Below are 26,967 nucleotides of genomic sequence, written 5' to 3'. Positions count from 1 at the left end.
AAATTTCATTCTATACACATTTCCTGTTTTGCAGCAGAGATTGGGCACCATGCGTATAACTTGGGGTTTTGTCATCTATAAAAATTGGTTTTGCATGAGATTTGTAGTACTCACAACGAATAAAACTCCCTAACTCTTAATTTCATCCTGCAGTATGTTGTAAATGTAAGTTTCAAACAGGCAGCATTGTTCTGTATTACGGTATTTACTCTTTTAATTTCTGTGGCAAGACCATTCACTTTAGGGGGGAAACATTCTTTAGTCTGAAGTTACTGCTTTAAAGCTATTATCATCATATTGCATTATAAAACATACACGCATAGGTACATAATGTATTTACACATTAATATTTACATTTGAGAAACAAATGGCAGCAATTTGTCATGTAATGCAAGCCTTTCATTCCATCTTTAAAATCCTGCAGTGGGCAGTTTTCCACAATATGTCTAATTGTCCATTTCTTGGGACCACCATCCCACACAGCACTTTCACAGTAGCCACGTCTAGCTTGTCCTGTTTGGATTTGGATTCGGAAAGGCCTCCCCAAATGTTATGGAAACTACAATTGGGCATACACTGGGCAACTGTGAAATATCAGATAATTAATTCCATACAGGTGCTGCTACATAGCAACAAAAGATACACAATGAAACACACTTACAAGTAGTCTTTCCCAGGACCAGTGTGTGTGTATGTGAGTGGGGGGGGGGGGGGGGGGGAGCTGGTTTGTAAGATTAGCCAACGATCAGCTCCAGGTGAGTGGTAGCCTTCCTTCAATTTTGTTTGTTGGTTTCTTCGCGAGTTCTCATCGTCATAATAATTCTATTGTTTGTTGCTTCTGAAATATCATGACAGAACCATTGACAGTGAATGACATTTTGTTCTTGTGCAGTCTAATTTATAGTTATATCAAGAAACAGTATATATGGAACAATAAAACATATTGCATAATTAAAATGAATATGCAATGGAGTGGCTACATATTGTGTTGGGAGCCTCCATGGTTAATATCATAGCTAGAAAGCTTTGAACGTGCCCCTTAGGAATGGCAGTTCTTTTTTTTTTATTATTTAATTTTTTAAATCTAAATCTGATTTCGAAGGGTTATAAGGCAGACATTGCGCAACAGAAACTAAAGCATATTCGATGCAAGTCAAGGCAAGTGAACTGACAACACAAGGAAACAGTGTTATCTGTCATTCAGAGAAGATGATTTGAGAAGAGATCACAAGCAGAGATGTGGTCCTTTTGATATAATGAACCAGGAAGGTATTGAAGGAAAGAAATCAGTTTTGTCTCCACAACTTCTGTGATCTCACTGTAGAGAACACCTGCACTTTTTTAAAGTGCCACATATTTGTCCATAATGATGGTGTGTGGTGCACTGACAGATGCCATTTACCTCAGTAAGATTTCATGGTTACTCAGCTATCTCCACAGACATATTCAAGCAAGATTCATTTGGAAAACCCTGGGAAGTGCAATAAAGCTGGTGGATTAATTAGGGCTGGTGTGTCGGCCAGTCTGGATGTGGTTTTTAGACAGTTTCCCACATCCTACTGCATGTAGGTACCCATATGAAACTTTATCGCACTTGCACATAGAATTTACTTTAGGCACATGCAGTTGGGTACACTGATTCCACCCTGGAGAATGAAAAGGAAACTGATAACCTTACTTGCTTAGTCTCCTTAAACCCTTAAGGATACAGGGTACTTATAAATGGTGGAAAAATCGAATTTTTTTATGACTTTATTATAAATTCTACAGTCTTTCCTGATTACATTGATATGTACGTTATAGGGTTTCAAATGAAAAATGACCTAAATATACCAAATTTAAAAATTGGGCGATGGGAACTCTACAGCTTTCAATAAAATTAATGAGTTCAATGTTTATGGTGATACCTTGGTAACAAAACTGGAGTGCCGTGGACATTTACAAAAGAGGATGGGTGCTAGATTGAGGAAGCTACAAGGAGAAATGAAAGGAAAGTTGCTATCTGATGGAAAATCTCTGTCTGGCTGAGGCAGATTGACAGAAACTGAAATAGACCTCCTTCAGAATTATTATGGACTGGCCATTAGATTAACTGCACCTCTGAATGATATTATGGCAATGAGAAAAGCTGTATGGGCCACCTAATTTCATAAGTTGTCCACAGATGACCACCCTGTGCATGGACTTTCTCCTAAAGCAGCAGAGTCTTGGTGTGGTTACCAAAAAGCAAAAGAAACTGGTCAAATATACCATCATAAGCATTCTCTTCCTGAACCTGTTATGAATGAAATAAACCCAATTTTTAGAGACCTGAATGACCCTGTTTTGCTTAGTAAATGTCTTCATGGAGGCACTCGAACACAAATGAAAGTTCCAACCATTGCATATGGGAAAGATTAGCCATGAATGTTTTTGTAGGACTAAATACATTAAAAGTTGGTGTACTAGATGCAGTGATATGTTTCAATGATGGAGTGATAGGAAGTGTGGAAGTCCTGAGAAATTAAGGCATAAAATGTGTCTCTAATGTGGAAGATCAATTGCTTCCATGTGACAGACAACGGTTGCATGAAGATGAAATATTCGTTCTTCAAGTTACCAAAGAAGCAAGAAGTGCTAAAAGGAGTGCCAAGAGGAAGCTTGAAGATGAAGAAATGCTGCAGTAATGTTCCGAGGCACAGTTTAATTGGACTCATATCTTCATTTGCAATTTCCCGCAAGTTATATTTTTCAGAATTCAGGTACAAATATTTCCTAAAGTTTATAAAGCATTGCTTGAATTTTTTTCTGTAACTTGCAATAGTCCATACATGTAGTACACCTAAGCTTTATTGCAGAATCAACTAAATTATAGAAAAATAACATTTTTAGTTGGAAAAAATTTTAAAAATTAAAATGTACAATGTGATATTTATCTTTTTAATATACATAATACGTGGAATTAAATAGGTCTAATACCTCAGCCATCATGTCATGCATATCTGGTAAAATTTTGGCCTTCTTCAAATGTATAACATTGGATTAAATGGTACCTCAATTTGAGGAAGCATTTTGGGAAAAAATTGCATCAATTTCTGTGTAATTTTTTAAATAACCCTAAGTAGGTTCAAAAATATTCCAAATACTTCTAATTTATTTAGAAAGTGTGCTGCGTTACCTGATATCAACAAAAAATCTGTGAAACATATACATTATAAACAGTGCCTGAATGAAATAGGTGTTGATTTTTACATAATATTAAGCCAGTAAAGTACCCTGTATCCTTAATAAGCAGCACTAGTTCATTGGGAAAAGATACCATGTTTCTAGTTACCACACAGCTGCATTTATGGAGCAATTATAGCCAGACCCATTTGGTTTGGAGCATGATAATTGCTTAAAGCAATGTATGGGAATAACCATTGAGACAGGAAGATTTCAAAAAGTGATTTATTGTTGAAGGATTAGTTTTTGAATATTTTATTCCATGTAAATTTGAAGAAGAAGATGAGCCACTTGGGGAAAAATTTTAAATAAATAAATAAATACATTTCTTAACACTGCATCCAGCAAATGTTCTCCATTGTAAGTAAGGCAATGTTGGAGTCTTCCCTGGAAACTTAGCAGTACATCTTGCACCATAGTTTGCTAAAACTAACTTACACTAAGGACGACACACACACCCATGCCTGAGGGAGGACTCGAACCTCCGATGGGGGTGGGGAGTTATGAATCATTTCAATGTATTCCTCAGAATTTAGTTGCTGCATTACCAGCCACAGTCAGGAAAAGAAAAAGGACTAATCATGCCAGTCACTGAAATTGCACACCACACTGTCGCTTTCTTGAGCATGATGAGGCTTCTCATGAAGTGAACAAGAAATTTCTCCCACCTAGAACTGGAAGTTTTGTTTATTGATGAAACCAAAGGCATGGAAGTGGGCCAAATTTCTCAATAAGGCATCATGCCCATTTTCAAGCATATTTGTCTGTAACAGTTGCAAGTGAATCTGTGAAAAACTTTAACAGGTGTATGAACATAATGCTGTTTCGGTATTTGGGTTCCTCAAATTCAAAAGTAAGATGTTACATTAAAATACAAAGTGAGTTGTTACACCTAAATCCAGCATGAGTCACACGCTGTACTTAAAAACATTAAAGAACAGAAAATCCAGGATGGAATAACATCACCTGGAAAGGATAGCCATAGAGGAGGCATTGAGTCGCAGATCATCTATTTTTATTGTGCCTGTCTGCGACTCGACTCCTCCTCCTCTGTCTGGTCAATAGCGATCTGTATTTTCAGATTGTCATAAAAGAATGTTACTAAATATTAAAAAATAGTTACGTCTGTACTGTACGTCATGTGCAGTGACTGGAAAAATTCACATTTTGCGATAACTGCAAAGCAGATGCAAATTCTGCCTCAAAATGCGAAATTACTTAATTAACACTATTTTGTAATGAATTGTATCAGTATGAACTATTTTACCAGATATAGTTTGAAATAGCTTTATTTTCTGCATACAAATATCAAAAATTTAACCAGTTTTCAGTTACTTACATTCTATATCTCTGTTTGCAAAATAAAATGTGCATGAACACAGTGACATATCAATGCACTCAATGATCTGGTGCCATGCCAACTGTGGACAGTTGAATGGTCTATTTAAGATACACACTATGGTTCTTGGTCATGGGACCTAGCATTTTATGACAAAGAAACATGGGTGTGTGTATATTTAGCTAAACCTAATTATGTGGGTGCTTATAATGTGGCAATTTAGGTGACATGTTTTGAACTGCAGTTGCATCGAATACTATTATAGTGCTGGCCTGAATTAAGTCTCCTACAATGCTCTGCTAAACTCAACAAGCAATTGTGCGGTAACTGTTCCCAAGTGCTTTGTGTTGTGCATTGCTCGCTGTTTTCTTATTTTGAATAAATGAAGCGAATAATCCTGGTCCACAGATTTTGATTGCAACCCTTACAATCCCAGAAGTCTGCACTTTGCGCTATAGCAAGTGAAAAACAAAATTTGTAACATGTTTCAACTGTGCCAAAATTCTTCCCATAATGTTAAAATAGAGTCACCTTGTGTTTGGTTCTAGTTCTACACTAACTGCCATATCAGTTCTATCTGTAGCATTGTGAAGCATGGGTTGTACAGCTATGAATGCCCATGAAAGGTCAAAATTAATAGTCTGCAGATTTTATGATCGTTAAATTGGTAGGGAAAAGACAAATAACGTCCAGAAACATCATAACTCGGAGATGCACTCAGTTCACTGGTGCAAAATTGCTGCTGCTTTTGACAGAACAATCAGTTTTGAAAGCTCAAACACAGCCAAAAGAAGAAAACAAAGGCCATTTTGGAAGAAAAAGTGTTGCAGTTTTTGCAAAAATAAACATTCCAGTGACAAAGTTCCCATTTTGCACTTTTTTGCCATTTTCAAAGAACTAAGGCTTTGTTTGTCTTCACTTCAAAATTTGTGTGGCTAATAATAAAAAAGAAGCTACATTTTCCAGTCCCTAGTCATAAGACTCCTTTCGCGATAGACCATGCAGAAGCTAGCAATTTTCATGTTCACTATCCTTACCGTGTCTCACTGCCACCGAAAATCTTCTAAGGCAGATCCTGTATATGCTGACAGACAGAGCTACAGCTGATGCCTGAAAACTATGGGACCAATCATATGGCTGTAGCTCAAGTAAAACATAGTGATTACATGATCTATCATTATGTATTTAACATTTTGTTGCCCATTGTCAACTTGTTTGATTCTCTTTATTCAGTGAACCATATTTCCTCAATTATGGGATGAGGTTTCGTTACCAAATTCATCATTTTAAAAATACAGATTAAAATATTGCTGCTGAGGTGAACATTTTAGGTTCATCTTACATTTATAGATCAAGCTTTGGATATCTAGGTCACATACTGATTTATTTTGAAGAATTCGGAAGGGCAGGGTTGGGCAAACAGTATTCACAATCAGTTAGCCTCAAGATTTCCTGAAATGCTCGATACAGTATCAGCGTTGCTCAAACAATCATGTGACATCGACTCATATGGCACTAGTCCAAGGGACAGGTGAGAAACAATGACCTAGCCACTATAACAATTTATTGCACTACTTAAAATTTGACAATTTTGTGAAACACAGGAGGAAACACTAAGTTCTACCATCTTACAAACTCTTGTTTTATTTGAACAAAGTAAAAGTTCTCATCCATACATGGATACCATATACAAACATTAATGTTGCTTTTTAGGTAAAGATAACATTGAAAAGTGGAAATGTTGCCCTTCAAAAAACATTACTTGATTCTGAACCCAGATCAGTATTTTATTTAATTATGAGAGGCTGTAATGATTTACTGAGTGGGTTGCAAATGAGAAATATGGTTGGATTTTCATTTATTAGAGTACCGGGTAAAAACTTTACCTGCTTTTAATCAGCTTTAGAACTTGATGGTGACACTCAAATGGAACAGGGAGGGAAATTAATCCAGCTGATCTGTCTAACAAACAGAATAAGTGATAATAAACTGACTGTAACCGTTATCGTGAGAATAAATTTCAGTGGCAAGACTCATCGCATACCAATAGACATCAGTAGATAATGGGATGACAAGAAATTTAAGAATTGGACTGAATGTATTCTACATTTTTATTTATATCTATACTCTGCAAACCACCATGAGATACGTGGCAGAGGGTACATCACATTGTAACAGTTATTACGGTTTCTTTCTATTCCACCATTCTCATGTGGATTGTGGGAAGAATGATTGATTACATGCATCTGTCCATGCAGTAATTATTCTAATCTTACCCTCACAATTCCTATGTGAGTGATGTGTAGGGAGTTAATATTCCTAGAGGAATCATTTAAAGCTGGTTCTTGAAACTTTAACTGACTTTCCCAGGATAGTTTACATCTATCTTTAAGACTCTTACAGTTCAGTTCCTTCAGTATCTCTGTGACACTGTTCCATGGATCAAACAAACATGCTTCCCTTCTCTATATACATTAAGTATCCCCTGTTCGTCCAATCTGGTATGGGTCCCACACATTGAGCAATATTCTAGATCTGGTCACACAACTGATTTGTAAGCAATCTCCTTTGTAGATTGATTACTCTTCCCAAGTATTCTACCACTAAACGGAAGTCTACCAGCTGCTTTACTCATGATGGAACCTTTGTGATCATTCCATTTCGTATCCCTGCAAAGTGTTCCTCCCAGGTATTTGTATGAGTTGGCCGATTCCAGCAGTGACTCACTGATATTGTAGTCATAGGATAGTTTTCATTTTTTGAAGTGCAAAATTTTACATTTCTGAACATTTAAAGCAAGTTGCCAATATCTGCATCACTTTGAAATCTTATCAAGATCTGACTGAATATTTATGCAGCTTGTTTCAGGTAGTACTTCATTATAGATAACTGCATCACCTGCAAAAACTCTGAGATTACTATTAATATTGTCTCCAAGATCATTAATATACAACATGAACAGCAAGGGTTCCAACACTTTTGCGTGAGGCGCACCCAAATTTACTTTTACATGTGACGATTACTCTCCATCCAAAATAATTTGCTGCACCCTCTCTACCAAAAAGTCCTCAGTCTAGTCACAAATTTCACACAATACCACTTATTGTACTTTTGACAGTAAGCCTAGGTGTGGTATGGAGTCAAATAATTTGGAAAATCAGGAAATACAGCATCTACGTGATTGCCTTGATCCAATGATTTCAGTACATTTTGAGAAAAGTGTGTGTTGGATTTCACATGATCGATGTTTTTGGAATCTGTGCTGGTTGGCATTGAGGAGGTCATTCTGTTGAAGATATCTCATTATGTTTTAGCTCAGAATATGTTCTATGATTCTACAACAAATCAATGTCAAGGATATTGGACAGTAGTTTTGTAGATCACTTCTACTATCCTTCTTGTAGACGGGTGTGACCTGTGCCTTTTTCCAAGAACTGGGCACGGTTATTTTTTATTTTTTTTAAATCTATGATAGATTATAGTTAGAAGATAGCTTAGCTCAGCCACAAACTCAGTGTAGAATTTGATAGGGATTCCATCGGGCCCTGGAGCTTTGTTCAGTTTTAACGATTTCAGCTGCTTCTCAACACCTCTGACACTAATGCTTATTTCATTCATGTTTTCAGTGGTACAAGGATTCAGTTGGGGTAGTTCTCCTTGGTTTTCCTCTGTAAAGAAAAATTTGAAAACGGAGTTAAACATTTCAGCTTTTGCTTTGCTACTGTCAGTTTCAGTTCCTGTGTCATTGACTAGGGATTGGACACTAACTTTGGTACCACTAACTGTCTTTACATATGACCAGAATTTCTTTGGGTTCTGCAAAAGATCACTTTACAATATTCTGCTCATAGTTATTAAAGGCATTACGTATTGCTCTACTGGGTACATATCTATGAAGTGCATGGTCAACTATTCTTTTAAACTTGAGCCATAGTTCCTCTACATGCCACTGCCCTGTGTTGAAAGTTCCAAGTTCCTCATTGAGATATGACACTACTGAAATCATTGGATCAAGGCAATCATGTAGATGCTGTATTTCTTGATTTTCCAAATTATTTGACTCCGTACCACACCTAGGCTTACTGTCAAAAGTACAGTCATAAGGGGTATCGTGTGAAATTTGTGACTATATGGAGAACTTTTTGATAGGGAGGGTGCAGCACATTTTCTTGGATGGAGAGTAATTGTCACATATAGAAGAAACTTCGGGTGTGCCCCACGCAAGAGTATTGGAACCCTTGCTGTTCATGTTGTATATTAATGATCTTGGAGACAATATTAATAGTAATCTCAGAGTTTTTGCAGATGATGCAGGCATCTATAATGAAGTACTACCTGAAAGAAGCTGCATAAATATTCCATGAGATCTTGATAAGATGGGCATCTTTGTGCCTGTTTTAGTTGTCCTTTGTACATCATTGTTACCACAACTGTGTCATGGTCACTGATACCAGTTTTGATGTGGACATCCGCAAAGAGGTAAGGTCTGTTTGTTGCTATTACATCCAATATATTTCCACCATTAGTGGGGTTCATAACTATCTGTTCTAGGTAGTTTTCAGAGAAGGCATTTGGTAAAGTTTCACAGGATGTCTTATCACGCCTACCACTAACAAAACTGTAATTTTCCCAGTTAATTGTTGGATGATTGAAGTCTCCACCAATGAATACAGTATGTTTTGGGAACTTACATACAAGTGAACTAAGGTTTTCTCTAAAGTTTTCGGTTTCATTAGGAGATAAGCCTGTTGGGCAATAGAAGGATCCATTTATTATTTTATGCCCACCCCTGATACTGAATCTTGCCCAAACAATCTCACGTGCAGGTTCAATGTCTATCTTGGTGGATTTGTATTTCTTGTCTACTGTGACAAACACACCACCTCTGTTTCCCATTCGCCTATCCTTTTGATATACACTTAAATTTTCCCCAAAAATCTCACTCCTATCAATTTCAGGTGTCAACCAGCTTCCTGTACCTAGTATTATGTGAGCTTCACTGGTTTTCATGAGTGATTCAAACTCTGGCAGTTGTTGAGAATACTTTGGCAGTTTACCATTAGGATTTTAATACTCTCACTGGTGGGAGGCCTTTCTTTCGATCTTACACTGATACTTCTGGGTTTCATACAGTTACCATTGTCTGGATTGGATGGGGAGTAGCCTAATTGAAAAAACTCTTGTGTGCACCCCACACACAGTCAGCTCCCTGAGTTGTAGACTCCGATGTGTAGTACACAGCGACCCATTTAGGGGAGGCCTACAGTTCTCAACCCTATGGCACAATTTCAGAGAGCTGCAGCCTAGCTTGTCACAGAACTTTTGAAGTATCTGGTTCAGTCCTTCCACTTGACTCAGAACCAGAGGGCTATGATCAGTTCTGGGGACAATGCTGCAAATTGTGAACTTAGTTGAAACTCCTTGCACAAGGGTGGTTTTTTCAACCTTCTCTGCCATTCACTGGAATGACCTTGGAGCCCAGATGACAGGTATCATTTGTTCTAGTCTGCACCACAATCCACAGTTAGTAGCAACCTGCTCCCTCAACGGCTGCTGGTATAGCCTCTTCAACATGTTGAATGAGGCCCCCAGGCATACACACTGAGTGCACCTCGTGTCCTTTCCTGTCCTTTGCTGCCATTTCACTTAGGGGTACCATCATTCACCATACCTTTCAACTACCGACAATTAATAGACTCCTACCCTTTTTGTGTTTGCCTCCTCCTGACATCATACAAAGCAGGTTTCCCTAAAACATGTGAAATATTAGTTGCAGTTGTTATATATGACTTGCACTCTAGAAGATGTTGCAGTCAGTTTCTCACAGTTGTTCTAACGCAGCACTACAGATGGGTTGTAGACGGATCAGAGATGTTAGCTTCGCTGAGAAATAGGATTAGTACAGGGAGGGGGGTAGTGAATGAGCAGCAAATTATGCCACGTTGCCAACCATGGGAATCTATACTGGGTAATTTGGCATTTTAGAAACATCTACCACATTTAAAATGCAGTTTTAAATCCATTTGTAGATGGAACTGAATTGACTTTAAAATTGGACAGATATGCAACAGTAATACTCATTTCTGCAGAAGGTGTAAAAAGTCTATATAGGAGCCATTGGGATAGTTATGTATTTTGTGCTACGGTTTGTTGTTGCTCATCATGACGTATGATGGGATTGAAAGGGTTTGTGTGTGTCAACTGCTGGTTCTACGCCGCAGATCAGAAAGAGGTGGGCAGACAATAAGTTTCAAAGCAAGAGATATTGTAACATTCTCATGTCAATATAGAAGTGAAATCTGATATGTATTCAGATTAAAACAGCTCTAATCTTGTACTCCACAGTAACCATAACCTCAGGAATCACAACATATTCAGAAGAAATAGCCAAATATTTGTGATGGCTAAGAGAGAAATTTCACAGCCGTTCTAATAGGATGATGGTGGTGGTGGTGGTGGTGATTAAAAATAGTGACACCACAGATGACAGGGTTAGCAAGCAAAAAATGTAGGGGACAGAAAGGTCTACAAATTAATGTAATCTATTTCTTTTTGTTTAGTTTATGTCTCTTTGTAGTATCAAAACGTTGACAATAAATGGCATAAATTTGGAATAGGTATAATGTTAACTTTTTAAGCAGGTACTTAAAATTCCAATCTATCAGTTAAAAACAAAAGATAAAATCGTCTTTTTGTACTGACTGGAGAAGTGGTGTGAAAAATGTGTGTTTCATTACCAGATGTACAGTTTTTTTGCATGGTAATCGTCACACAAACATTTAAAACAGAACCTAAATTCCTGTTGCACTATGGACAAAATAAAGCCAAAGGTGTAAATGAAAGAAGGTTTTATAAGTAAAACAAAATTCAAGCAAATAAGAAATAGATATAATGATTGCAATAACCTGGAAGAAAAATCAGGATGATAAAACAAAGGAAATTAAATCAAAATAAATATATAAAATTAATTAAAAACAAATGAACCAAGATTTCAACTGGAAAAAGAATGATAGGAAGAAAAATGAAATCAAATGAAGAAGTTGATATTATGATTAAAATGGTGTGACAAAGAAATGGAAATAAATTACATTTAAAAAATAAAAATAAATTACTGCACCTGATGAGATTTGAACCCACAACCTTGTGCATTTGAAGCCATTATTCTACCCATCACACCACCCAAGCTCACTGTGTAATACAGCTGTTTAATGCTATTAAGTGTCAAAAAGCAGGCTGTGATACCTGGGATCTTAATCTACAACACCGAATGTTTGGTTTCAAAAAGTCTACCTCTGGGGACCGCTTCTGCCCAGGTAAATATGGTATGTAGCACATCTCACTGCAACAGTATTATGTGCTGTGCAGGCTACGATTTCACCCTTGTGAGTGCAAGCTCTGTTGCTGGCAGACAACCACAATATCAAGTGCTCTTCCATAAACCCTTTATATTTATGCATATCACAACCATCCAGATAATCTTGCTCAGCATATGCTCTCTTCAACATGCAGTTTTTAAAATCATCCCATATCATAACATTTCTAAAATTTTTTATGATCCACGTATAAAAGTACGCCATTCTGAAACTCCTGAGCAAATGAACACTTTGTTTCTGACGGACTCAAACGTCGAATATTCCGTGCTCACCTGTGGTATTCGTGCGTGACCACAACCCATCGTCACAGTTTCAATTTTGCGAATATCTCCTGCTTTCCAAACTTTGCAGAAGCACTACCGTACACTTTGTGGGACTTACAAGAAGTATATTGCAGAGAAATGGCTTAGCCACAGCCTAGGGACTCACAGAATTGAAGTCGTGAGGTTAGATAATGAGTTGCTCTTTGGTTGTTTAGGCGATAGAACATTGCCCACAAAGACAAATTTTTGGGTTCAGTTACTGGTCCAGAGTACAAATTTTAATCTGCCAGGAAGTTCCGAAACAGCACACTCCTCACTGCAGAATGGGAGATTCTTCTGCATAATTACTTCATACTGTCACATATATTACATTCGTGTAATAACAGGAGCAAACCTAGGAAATTATGCTGAATCAGAAAAGGAAGACTTTAATTGAAAGAGTAAATAAAGCGAATTGAAGCATAGTGCACATTGTTGAAGAATAATCACAAATCTTCAGTCTAATGTGATCATTTTATGTATTTGTTGCAATGTGCTTTTCATTTTTCACTTTATTTTTATAAAATAACGGGGATTCTTGACTGTATGTGAAATTAATTTAGGTTGTTAACTTCTTTTTTCAGGTTTGTTCACTGGCAATGACAAAGGAGTTAAAAGAAAAAGAGGAACTGATTTTCACAGGAACAAGAAAGCTCGTCTTGAGGAGACACCAAAATTTAAACACAGAAAGAAAAAAAGACTCTAAGTCCAGATGATAATAAGTGTAGAAATTGTGTAAATAAAAGAGACAATTCTTCAACTAAAGTGCACAAAAATTAATAGCAAATAACATTTTTTGTTTAAGAGTTATATTACAGCTTTTGAACCGCCTTATGTGCAGATTAGATCTGTGCCGCCTATCTGTTACTTTTCTCTTTCTTTTTTGCTCCTCCTCCTTGTCCTTTTGAAGTAACCTTTTGCATCTACATGGACTTTTATTCAAATGAATTGAATCCCTTTCAAGCCATACTGATTTAGAATTTTCGTAGTTTTCCTGAGTCACTTTAGGTGAATGGTAGGATGACTATTTCATCAAGGCAATATCAGGTTCGTACTCCCATTCTTTTCTGAGCTAATGTTTCTCTCTGATGTTGATAACACTAACAGGATTTTAAACTGGTACGTTCCTTATTAATGTATTCCTGTAGTAAATTGTAATTGCATAGTTACTTAATAATTTATTGGGAAGTACAACTGAAGAAAATGAACTAATTTTTTGTAATTTAGGTATTTGTAGAGGTTTTACTGATATTGATGAATACAAACTGGTTATTTCATCAAGTCTTAGTCTCTCAGATCCATAAAATGAACACTTAAGTCACATGACAGCTGTTTGGGAAAGGGATGTGAACTGATATACTAGAAGAGGGATATGAACTGCTAATATTTATTTGTTCCAGTCCTTTAGCATGACAAGTTAATTGTTCAGCACATCTTTTGTCTTCCCATTACCCTTTAATTCTTTGTGTTTCTGTGATCTTAATTTTGATCCTACACTCAGTCCACCTATGTGCTTCTGCCTACTTTGTATGGCTTCTTTTCCCTTTATTCCATTTCCTTTCCATTGCACCATGTGTCCTTTCAGCCGATTGTTCCTTGTTAAGCATGTTGTGTTCCATATCTTCTTGATCAACAGTTTGTCATCTGTACTCATGATGTGAGGCAACGGCCTTGCCGCAGTGGATACACCAGTTCCCGTGAGATCACCGAAGTTAAGTGCTGTCGGGCATGGTCGGCACTTGGATGGGTGACCATCCAGTCTGCTATGCGCTGTTGCCATTTTTCGGGGTGCACTCAGCCTCGTGATGCCAATTGAGGAGCTACTCGACCGAATAGTAGCGGCTTCGGTCAAGAATACCATCATAACAACCGCGAGAGCGGTGTGCTGACCCACGCTCCTCCTATCTGCATCCTCCTCTGAGGAAGACACAGCGGTCGCATGGTCCTGGTAGGCCACTCGTGGCCTGAAGATGGAGTGTACTCATGATGTGCCCTGCAAAAAAAAATTTCTGTTCTGTATCATATCTGAAATTGGTTCTAAAGTCTCTTGTAGCTCCTGTCATGAGTACGTCTCCAAACTTCATATATGTTTATTCTTTGTACGGTATCATTGCTGACACTAGTTTTCAAAATTCTTGAGGTGATATTCTAGAATTCTATAATAGTATCTCACCTGAACAAGAATAATATTCTCAGTAAACCACAGTTTGGATTTCAGAAGAATTGCTCCATTGAGAATGCCATTTACATGTTCACTCACCAAATTTTATAAACATTAAATAACAAGATAGCAGTAGTTGTTATTTTCTGTGACTGTCTACCAGGTGTACAAGTATGAAATGTGGATTTTTTGTCTGAAAAACATGTTAAATTCACAAGAATGATAAATAGTGCTTTGTTCAAAGTATGCTCCATTGTTTGTTATACATTTTTCCCACTTTTGTGCAATTTGTGAATACCACGGCAGTAAAAATTTTCCCCTTTTGCTGTGAACCATTCATTGAGCCATTTTTTTCACATCTTCATACAATCCAAACCACTGCTCAGCAAGTACGTGACCCATCAATGCAGGCAAATGGTAATTGGAAGGAGCCAAGACTGATGAGTAAACCGCATGGGGTAGAATTTCACAGTTGAGTGCTTCCAATGTGTCATGAACCAGTTTTGCCATATGTGTAGGAGCACTGTCATGAAGAAAAATGACTTTTTGTGGCCTCTTTTGGTATTGTGGCTTTTATTCAAACAGTGAACAGTTCAAATAAGTCTTTAGTTGTTGGTAATGTTTAATATTAACCATTTCCCCATGTTCTAAAAGTTCATAGTAGACGACGTCCCCCTGATCCCACCAAACACAGAGCATCCTCTTTCTGCCAAAGCGATTCGGTCTTGCAGTTGATGTGGATGGTGTGCCTGGGTCTAGCCATGAATTTTTTGCATGTGGAATTCCCAAAATAAATCCACTTTTCATCCCCCCAAACTATATGATGCAAAAATGACTTCCTTTTGTACTGAGTGAGCAAAATCATACGTGTTTTTGCATGTTTCCATTTTCCTGTCATTCAACTCAAGTGGTACCCATCTACTGATCTTCCAGAATCTTTCCCATCTCTCGTAGCCAATTGGAAACAGTCTGTTGACTGATGCCCAGGATTAAATCAGAGGGTGTAGGTCATAGCGCATTGAGAAAACTAAATGAAATTGGCATGAAGATGCAATGAGAATACCTCAAAGATGAGCACATCAGTACCTCTGTCCATATCAGACCTACAAACCACCAGCAATACCTCCATTCGACAGGCCACCCATTCCATGCCAAGAAGTCCCTTCCTTACAGCCTAGCCACTTGGGGCCATTGCATCTGTAGTGATGAGCAGTACCTCTCGAAAAATACGGAGTGTCTCACTGAGGCCTTCACAGTTCATGATTACTCTCCCAACATTGTACAAAAACAGATTTTCTGTGCCTTATCTTTCCAGTCACACGCCACCTCCCAAAATTCCCACCATCTTGCCACAAAGGAGCATTCCCCTCGTGACTCAGTACCATCCAGGACTGGAACAACTGAATTACGTTCTCAGCCAGGGTTTTGACAACCTCTCATCATGCCCTGAAATGAGGAATGCCCTACCCACTCTCCCCTCCAACAGTGGTATTTCGCCAACCATGAACCTAGACAATATCCTCGTCCATCCCTACACAACCCACACTCCCAACACCTTGCCTCATGGCTCATATCCCTGTATCAGGCCTAGATGCAAGACCTGTCCCATACATCCTCCCACCACCACCTACTCCAATCCAGTCACAAACATCACCCATCACGTCAAAGGCAGGGCTAACTGTGACACCAGTCATGTGATCTACAAGCTAAGCTGCAGCCACTGTGCTGAATTCTACATGGGCATGACAACCAACAAGCTGTCTGCCCGCATGAATGACCGCCAACAAACTGTGACCAAGAAACAGCTGGACCACCCCTTTGCTGAGCATGCCACTGAACAGATGTTCTTCATTTCAATGACTACTTCACAGCCTGTGCCATCTGGATCCTTCCCACTAACACCTGCTTTACTGAATTGTGCAGGTGGGAACAGCCCTGCAATATATCGTATGTTCTTGTAACCCTCCTGGCCGCAACCTTCGTTGGTCTCCTTATTAATCTAGGCCCTTCCCTGTTTGTATTCCAGCACTACATAGCCCTCCGTAGCACCAATGCAGCCACAGTCTTTTTAATTCCCTCCTTTTCTGCAATCCCCTTCGTGCCCTTCATCAAATCTCCCAACTGCACCTAGATGCCCTACCCTCTCTCCATTTCATCCCTGTACACTCCCATAGGCAGCACTTTTTCCCCTACCTCTACCTGGCTATCCCTCGCCCTCCTTGGCCCAGCCTCCTCCTGACCTCCACCACCTGGTTGCCTCTCCCATCATGTGCTGCTACTCACAATCTGGCTTCAGTTGCCAGAGACTGTAGTCATGTCTATGTGAGTTGTGTTTGCATGGGTGTGTGTGTGTGTGTGTGTGTGTTTTATTTAAAAAAAGGCCTCGTTGCTGAAAGCTCACTTTCCAACAGTCTTTTTATTGTGCCTATCTGCGACTCAGCATCTCTGCTATATGGTGAGTAGTGACTATCCTTTTCATAATATCGTTACATTCCATCCTGGAATTTCCATTGTTTGGTATCCCAGATTACTTATTTAATAATATTTCTTCGGAAATTGTCGCCCTCTCCTCTTGTAATGCGATGAACAGTTCAATAAGTAAATGCAGTTTCCCAGAAGAATAAAAGACCTCAAAGGTAATTTCAAAAAGATAGGCTATGATGATGTTTAGCTATCATCTTATTCACAATATCGTTACATTCCATCCTGGAATTTCCATTGTTTGGTATCCCAGATTACTTATTTAATAATATTTCTTCGGAAATTGTCGCCCTCTCCTCTTGTAATGTGATGAACAGTTCAATAAGTAAATGCAGTTTCCCAGAAGAATAAAAGACCTCAAAGGTAATTTCAAAAAGATAGGCTATGATGATGTTTAGCTATCATCTTATTTCCATACTGTTTGTCATATCTAAGATAACTGAGAGAGCCATCTACTATTAGTTAGTTTTTTCCGATAAAATGGAATAATTGACTGAATATCAGTTTAACATTGTGGAAAAAGGCTAATTAGCAGCTGATGTATTAGTTTCACTGACGATATCCATAGATTCTTCAACCAAAAGGAATTTTCTTGTGGGGTGGGGGAGATAATGCCCACCATGTGAATGATATTATCAAGCTAGTGCTATCAGCAAACAGAAATATTTCAGAATCACCTGTAATACTAGAGGGCATGGGGGGGGGGTCTTCAGTCCTGAGACTGGTTTGATGCAGCTCTCCATGCTACTCTATCCTGTGCAAGCTTTTTCATCTCCCAGTACCTACTACAACCTACATCCTTCTGAATCTGCTTAGTGTATTCATCTCTAGGTCTCCCTCTACGATTTTTACCCTCCACGCTGCCCTCCAATACTAAATTGGTGATCCCTTGATGCCTCAGAACATGTCCTACCAACCAATCCCTTCTTCTGGTCAAGTTGTGCCACAAACTTCTCTTCTCCCCAATCCTATTCAATACTTCCTCATTAGTTATGTGATCTACCCATCTAATCTTCAGCATTCTTCTGTAGCACCACATTTCGAAAGCTTCTATTCTCTTCTTATCCAAACTATTTATCGTCCATGTTTCACTTCCATACATGGCATACTAGAGGGCATATCATTTATATAAATAAGGAACAGGAGTGGCCCTAGCACTGATCCCTGTGCCCCCCACAGACCCCACATAATAGCCGTTCTCAACAATGTGGATAATTTATTTATTTATTCTCCATGGACAAATACAAGTATTTGTTTTGGATAGTTTACGTATTGATCATTTCCCCTCATAACATTGTGGGAAACAACAAAAATTATGTTGCTTTTTTGGTACCATGTAAATACTATTTATACAAATGAAAGTATTCTACTCCTCTGAGAGGAATTCCTTAATACTATAAAAACACTTATTGCTGTGAAACTCCTTCAAGGCAATTTCAAAGCAGCTTCCACTTAGCTTTTTAATTTTTTTGGAAGTTTGTTATAAAATTTGATCCCCATGAAATAGGGGCACTTGTCCGCACTTTTTGTATTATTTCTTTCCAGGTGACACTCATTGTCTCTCCTAGTATTGTACATGTGCACTTCTCTATTTAGATGATTGTACTGCTTGTATTTTAGCATCAGCTGAACAGTTTCATAAATATACAGGGTGTTACAAAAAGGTATGGGCAAACTTTCAGGAAACATTCCTCACACACAAAGAAAGAAAATATGTTGTGTGGACATGTGTCCGGAAACGCTTACTTTCCATGTCAGAGCTCATTTTATTATTTCTCTTCAAATCACATTAATCATGGAATGGAAACACACAGCAACAGAACGCACCAGCGTGACTTCAAACACTTTGTTACAGGAAATGTTCAAAATGTCCTCCGTTAGCGAGGATACATGCATCCACCCTCCGTCGCATGGAATCCCTGATGCGCTGATGCAGCCCTGGAGAATGGCGTATTGTATCACAGCCGTCCACAATACGAGCACGGAGAGTCTCTACAGTTGGTACCGGGGTTGCGTAGACAAGAGCTTTCAAATGCACCCATAAATGAAAGTCAAGAGGGTTGAGGTCAGGAGAGCGTGGAGGCCATGTAATTGGTCCGCCTGCACCAATCCGTCGGTCACCGAATCTGTTGTTGAGAAGCGTACGAACACTTCGACTGAAATGTGCAGGAGCTCCATCATGCATGAACCACATATTGTGTCGTACTTGTAAAGGCACATGTTCTAGCAGCACAGGTAGAGTATCCCATATGAAATCATGATAACATGCTCCATTGAGCGTAGGTGGACAAAACTAAAATGAGCTCTAACATGGAAATTAAGCGTTTCCGGACACATGTCCACATAACATCTTTTCTTTATTTGTGTGTGAGGAATGTTTCCTGAAAGTTTGGCTGTACCTTTTTGTAACACCCTGTATAGTGATGGGAGTGTTAGTAGTTACTTAATTTTGGAAATTGCTTTGCAGGACTCATTATATCTAAGCTTACACATGATCGTAACTGCCATTTTTTGAAGGATGAATACCCTATTTACATGCTTGGCAGCAGCACATCCCCATACTTCAATTCCATATGTGAGGTATGGATACACTAAAGCATAGTAGATTATACTCATTTGCTCATATTTAAGAAATTGTGACATTTTCCACATTGCATAAATTGATTTGCTTAGTTATTGGCATAAGAAATTGATGTCATGCTCCCAAGAGATACGCTGATCTGGCATTACACGAAGGAAGGAAGTTTTATCTTGCAATTTTATTTCTGAACCATCATCAGACACAATACTCCATTGCATTTCATCTTGTTTGTGGTGTATTTGAAATTCCATTAGATTTGTTGTATTGATGTTTAAGCTTAAGTGATTGTTTTGGAAGTAATTCTTCAATCCAAATAAGACACCTGAACAATGTTGGGCCAAATCATTCTCGTTGGTTCCCCAGTTAACAATGGTTTTGTCATCCACATAGTTAAGTATCTTGCTGTTGTGTTCTGTGAGCAGATCATTATCATATAGTATGAACAATAAAGAACCCAGAATTGACCCTTGGGGCACACCATACTTTACTATAGCTGGACTGGAGCCGCAATTTTTAATAACGTTGCCCACTTTGTGTGTGACCTATGTCTTGTAGGTATGACTGTATGAGACTTTCGGCTATTCCTCTGATAGCATAAGTTTCCAGTTTCTCAAGTAGCAGCTTATGAGATAATGTGTTGAATGCACGTGATTAATCTAGGAACAAACATGCCTCCCTTTCTTTTTCATCTAATTTCATAAGTATTGTATGTACTACATCACATATGGCAGATGATGTTGAATATGACAGTTGATGTTGAATAGCCTTTCCTAAGACCATGCTGGGTTTCTCGTAGCACTTTTTTCTTTGACAAGAAAGTTTTCCAACTGTAGTGAAATAATCTCTTCTAATACTTTGCTTAGGATTGGAATTAAGCTAATGGGTATCGACTTTGTCGATACTACCATTTTTGTGCAGTGGCTTGACTATTGTATGTATATTTTAATTCACATGGAAACACACCTGTATTGAAACCTTCATTGAAGAGGAGGACCAGAACAGATATGAGTGAATGTTTGCATCATTTTGATATAATGGAGGAGATTTCATCCCATCCTGTAGAGAATTTGTTTTGCATTTTAATTATGTTTCCCTCTACTTCAGTTGTATCTGTTTCATGCATGAACACTGATTTTTTGTACCTGGTAAAGAGTTCTGTAGTCATCAGTGTCAGAGGTCACACACATGTTACCTGAATTTTTAAGTGGGTGTAAAAAACATTGCTGATCATATATGGATCTGAAATATTTACATTATCAGTCATTAGTTGGATATTGTTGACTGCTGATTCTCTCATTTACACAATTCCATACTGATTTGCTTATGTTATTTGAGGTAGCAATTTTTTGCTGTATAATTTCCTTTGTGTATACATTCAGTGCTTGTTTATAGGCTTTTCGACACGTTTGGTAGTTGTCTCTAGTTGATGTGTCCGGGAACTCTTTATATGTTTTCCAAGTAATAAACATTTTCTTCTTCAGCTGTTTTACTTTTAGAGGGAGTCTTATGCGGTTTTGAGTGTATTTCTTTTTGAAAGCAACTGGACAATTACATTGAAACAAGCAAAGAAAGTGTTATAAAAGTTATTCCATTTGTCTGCAACATTTTCTGCACAATATATGTCATTCCATGTCTCAGAGTGCAGTGCGGACTCCAACTTCTCTAAACATTTTTCATTTGTACATCTTATTTCCATTGTCTCATATGTACTTTGTGAATCGTACATATTCAGTATTTCCATTGTCTGGCAAATATGATAAGAGAGGTGAAGGTTTATTATGTCAACTCTGCAGTTATCTAATTGGTGTAAATGTGATCTATACAGCTAGAGTAGTCTTTAGTTAGTCTGGTTGGCCCATTAACTCTGTCTGACAAATTGTAGCTACATAGAATATCATTTACTTTTTCATAATCTTTAGTATACTTTAAGGAACCTATATTAAAATCACCAGCTATAACAATACCTATGTTCTTATATTTATTACATACAATTTCTATCATTTTTTCCATGTTTTGTAAGAAATTGTCCACAATACTACTAGGAGATCTGTACAGACCTATAACAATCAGGGGCATTTTGTTTACCAACAGCTTTATTGCTGAAATTTCAAATGTCATTTCCACACTAAGTTCTGTGATAAAATCCAGTTTTGTGATATGTAGATGGTCTTTACAATATATGGCAACTCCACCACTTTTATGTTGTGTTCGACAGAAATTACTACTCGGAGTATAGTTGTCGAATTTAGACATTGTAATTAAAGTATTAGACAATCAATGTTATGTAAGAATGACTACATCTGAATTTTCTTCACTTAGTGCTTGCTGTAATTGTATGCACTTTTTGCTTAGGTACTGAATGTTTTGATGTAACACTTTGACACCTGTTTTGTTTTTTGTGTCTTCAGGACGTTCCTCCCGAAAAACTGCCTTTTCACAACTTTGTGACATCTTAGGTGCAGAAATGTGGACATTTTTCTGTTTAAATAGTTTACTACCCCTATCAGGATATATTAGTTTCCCTCGTTTATAATTTTGCAGGCATCCATATACATTTCACTTAAAGCTGCAGAGCCTAATCTGTTCTAATGAAAACCATCCCTCCCTAGACATTTATCATTTAAAAATTTATTAGGATCGATGAATATTGCTCCAAGTCTGTTGCAGTGCTCTCTCACACCACTGTTTATTTTGAAAATGTTCTTTTCACTTGATGAACCAGTTGTGAGCTAATCTCCATATTCTATAATGGTCCAACTTCTGGAGCAATATTTTGTGATGAACGCAATCAAATGCCTTAGTTAAATCAAAAAAGATGCCTAGCATTCAAAACCTTTTGTTTAATTGATCCAGTACCTCACAGAGAACAAGAGTTGTTAAACCACTTCTAAAACCAAACTGTGCATTTGATGGCAAATTATGTGAAATAAAATGATCAATTACCCTTATATACACAGTCTTTTCTATAACTTTAACAAACACAGATGACATAGAAATAGGTGTAGAATTGTCAGTGTTATTCCTTTTCGCTTCTTATAAAGCGGCTTTACTTCTGAGTGCTTTAATTGTTAAGGAAATTGACCATTCTTTAAGGAAAAATTACAGATATCGTTAAGTACAGGGCTACCATGTGCAGCACAGTACTTCAATATTCTCCTAGGTACACCATCATACTCATGAGTCTTAGTCTTCAGTGATTTAATTATTGACTCAATCTTCACCTTGTCAGTATCACGGATGAGTGTTTCAGATATCAGTCTCAGAAAGACATTTTCCAAGAGAGTTATATGATTCCCTTTAGAAACTAAGTTTTTATTTAATTCACCAGCAATGCTCAGAAAGTGATTGTTAAACACCTGTATATATATCTGACTTATCAGTAACAGGAATACTTTTACTACAAACTGACTTTATAATGTTGACTAGACACTTCCTTCATGACTGACCATATGGTTTTAACTTTATCCTGTGAATTAGCTGTTCTGTCTGTGTACCACATACTATTTGCCTTCCTAATAACATTTTTAAGCACCTTAAAATATTGTTTGTAATGGGCTACTCTAGCTTGATGTTGACTTTCGAACATTTTGATACAATTCTCACTTTGTTCTACTTGATATCCTTATCCTACTAGTCAGCCACCCAGGCTGTCTTTTACTGCTAGTACCCAGTTTAGAACTTCAAATGGAAAGTAGTTTTCGAAGAGTATGAGAAACGTGTTAAGGAAAGCATTATAATTGTCACCTATGTCACTGGCACTATAAACATTCTGCCATTCTGGTTTCTTAACAAGGTTTAAAAAAGTCTCTATTGCTGTGTGTTGATGAGGCATGTGGCTGTTGACGTGGAACAGCTGTTAGTTGGCAATCTCTGGGAATCCAGTCGCATCTCAGCTGTATGAGGCTTGCTCAGGGATATTACAAATAGTCTCTGAAGAAGAACAGAAGGATGAATGGGCACCAGATGGTGTGACTGATCTGCAAAATATCTTGAAAAGGGTAGATGGCAAACTTAAAATGATTCCTTGTGCTCCATAGCATAATGCTTCCAGGTTTTATTCGCCTAAACATAAAGTCTTTTATACCAAGTCCAATGCACTGTTTTTAATGTCAGTGCTTTGGGCAACACCACTTTACCATGTTATGGAGATGTCACTTCTGGCAAATGTGGTACATCTGTCCACAAAGGAGTCATTTGCTATTCTCTTACGTAGGTATATTAATTGCTTGGGCATTACCCTGTCTGGAGTAGCCTGTCTTGAAGAAAGGAAGATACAGGAGCTGAAAACAATGAAACATATTCTGTATAATGAATCAAAAAAGATCTGTGAACCAATAAACACCTACTTTCGCTACTTCATTTGCTTCAGCTATCAAAAAGCCTTTTCAGAAAGCGGATGCCTCAACACAAATGGATGTTGCTAGTGTCAGCACTAATACCTTTGTTTGTAAATGCAGTCGTAAAACTGTGCCATTCTGGAACCCATAGCTTCCCCCCAGTACATCAGAACAGGCCATGGTTATCAAAATAGTAGAGCTTTTGGGGCACCTCGCTAGGCAGACTCTGGTAAAGAGGCCAACACTGCCATTACCACTGTTGCAGTCATTCCTCTGAAGTCTCCATGGAAACATTGACCACAGAAGAAATCAGATTGTAAAACATCAAACCGTATAGATTTCATTCTGTCTGGCAGTCCCAATTATTCAGGGACCATGGAATATGAGGTCTTTTTGGGGCAAGAATCTAGCCCCGTGACTAACCCTCCAAATGTCACTGGATCCCCACCCAAGCAGAGAGACAGAGTGAAAGAAAAACCTCACCCAGAGTGAAAGAAAAACATCACTGATAAAATGGCTTCCATTCTACAGTGGAACATCAATGGGTTGAAGACACGTGTGCCGGACTAAAACTTCTAGCACAGCTTCATGTGATTGTGTTTACAGGAAACACATTTTAAATTTACTGACACTTCTGTGCTATGGATTTATACCCTCCAGTGGAAGGATGACTTGACTGAGTAACAGGCCAAGCAAGGTGTAGTTTTGTTCGTCAATAACATACATCATTCCTTTGCTCTATCATTGGTTACTGATCTCCAAGCAGTTGCATTTGAAGTTCCTGTTGATCAGAGGATTACTTTATACTCATTGTATTTATCAACTAGAATCACTCCAACTAGTATAAGCTCTAGGGACCATGTAAGACCCACTAAATTTGACAATTTTACTAGAGAACTGAAAGAAAAAAATGGAAAAAAGAGAGAGAGAGAGAGAGAGGAAAGAACAAGGAGCACAGAGATAAATACAAACAATACAAGTACCATTTTTGCAAGAAAGTCAAAAGATTGAAGGGTGAATAGATTAACTTAAAAATACAAAACTCAGATTGTATCTCAAAGACCTGCTGGTTCATAGTAAATGATATTAGAGACAATAAAACAAAACTGAAAAATGACATCAGTGTACAGATATCTAATAACAATATTGTCACCAATCCTCAGAAGATAAGTAACATTTTAATGACTACTTCATAGATATTGTAGAATCTGTCTTTTTGTTCTACAGATAAAGTACATGTTGGAAATTGTGGTGAGGTCAACTCTGAACCTGGTAAACTCCCTGAAATTGGGCTTGTATATATTTTCAAGCTCTTAAAAAATGATGCTGACAGAGATGAAATTTCTTCATTTTTACTTAAAACAATGCCAATGTAATCTAGCATATACTTTGATGCATCTAATGAACAGTGTCTAAAAAGAAACGGTGTTCCCTGATATACTAAAATTATCCATTGTTAAACCTCTCTACAAAAAAAAGGTGATAAACACCTAGTAGAAAATTGCATACCACCCACTTTAACTTACATTTTTAGTAAATTAATTGAAAAAATAATTCTAAAATATATGTTAGAGCATTATAATATGTACAAACTCCTGGGAGATTTTCAGCATGATTTTAGGAGTGGTCACAGCACTACAATTTATGCTGAAAGTTCTTGGCAAAATCGATGAAGGCATGCATTAAGCTGGAGTTTTCTGTGACCTATCAAAAACTTTTGATAGGGTTGATCATGAGATACTCCTGTCAAAATTGGCCATAAATTTCACTAGTGGAAAACTACATACTGTTTAAAAAACATAAGACAATGTATGACGATCACACACAATAACGGAGAAACATTAAAATGTTATATATCAAGGATCAGGAATAATAAATCTGGTGTACCTCAGGGATGGATAAATGGTCTCTTTCTTTTTATATGCTATGTCAATGACTTCCCAAATGACTTCCCAAATACATTGAAAAATGATACCTTCACTATAGTGGGTGCAGATGACACATTAGTCCTTTGTTGGGGAGATGATATGTTTAATCTTGGCATATGGGAAAGTCAAAGTTTGAAAATGACACTCCAAAAGCCAGCTTACAAAAAACAAATATTAAGTGTTGGTGCTTTGCAAAATCTTATGATACATGAGATAGTAATACATTAGCGAAAATCTGGCATGAGTGTAAGTTCTTAGGTGTGCGCATAGATAGCAAACTATTATGGACACAACAAGCTGGCAATGCATGTGCAAGACTAATATCCAGCTTATATTTTTTAAGAATAGCTCCGTATGTCAACATACAGACAATGAGAATGATTTATTTCAGTTTAATGCATCCCTTTCTTGCATATAGTCTTGTGTTATGGGGTGGGGCTTCCAAAACTCCTGTAGACTGAGTATTTAAACTGCAGAAAACAACTTTGGGAATATTAGGCAAAAAGATGCTAGAACATCATGCAAGGGATTGTTTAAAAATTTTAAAATTGACTATCTGTTCCATGTATATGGCGTTCCGGCCTGAGATACTCGTCTGTACTTGAGGTGTGCTTGCTTTGTGTGCGTGTGCCTGTCTCTGTTTTTTACTGATTGTTTAGTATTTAAGTAAATGTTTGAAACAATAGTACTAGCTGTAGAAGATAAGAAATATACACGTCATAACCCAGAAATTCATGAACATAACACTAGACAGGTACAAAACTATCATATGGTAAGCAGGAGACTGAAAAAAACAGCAAACAGTCCTTACATTAAAGGAGCAAAATGTTTTAGTGCACTACCTAAGGAATTGAAGCTGTAACTGATAAAAAATTCAAAAAACATCTAAAATTGTGGCACAATGAGCAGTGCTACTATGGCCTACCATAGAAACAAAAATCTAATGTATTATTATGTAAAATGAATTAGACTGTATACTTCAGTATCTAGTATAAAATAAATTTAGGTTGTATACTGGTGTATCTATTGTGCTACTGATAGCTGTGCATGTAATTACATGTTCCCACAAATAAATTACAAAAAATTATCTTCGCCACTACTGGGTGATTTTAATGCCCATAATGCATTATGAGTCTCAAACTCTATTTGCCCCAGAAGTCTAGTTACAGAGAGACCCGTGTCATCTCGAGCTGTGCATCCTCAGCATGGCCAGTCCCACTCACGTCAACACTGTTCATCATCAGCCATAGATCTTTTTTTT

The 26,967-nt window shown here is 37.6% G+C and overlaps 1 protein-coding gene across 1 annotated transcript in view; it reads left to right on the top strand.

Annotated features, from left to right (window-relative positions):
- Positions 1–12,983, top strand: part of LOC126476705 (protein Peter pan) — an 81,504-nt gene extending 68,521 nt beyond the window's left edge. Inside the window, exon 8 of the mRNA XM_050103563.1 lies at positions 12,803–12,983. Within this exon, the coding sequence (XP_049959520.1) occupies positions 12,803–12,924 (122 nt within the window). The 3' untranslated portion in view covers positions 12,925–12,983. The remainder of the gene's footprint in view (positions 1–12,802) is intronic.
- The last annotated feature ends 13,984 nt before the right edge of the window (positions 12,984–26,967 follow it).

Source organism: Schistocerca serialis, chromosome 1, assembly GCF_023864345.2.
Source record: "Schistocerca serialis cubense isolate TAMUIC-IGC-003099 chromosome 1, iqSchSeri2.2, whole genome shotgun sequence".
NCBI lineage: Eukaryota > Metazoa > Arthropoda > Insecta > Orthoptera > Acrididae > Schistocerca > Schistocerca serialis.
The sequence above is the reverse complement of the archived record's forward strand: the minus strand, read 5'-3'. Positions and strand labels throughout refer to the sequence as shown.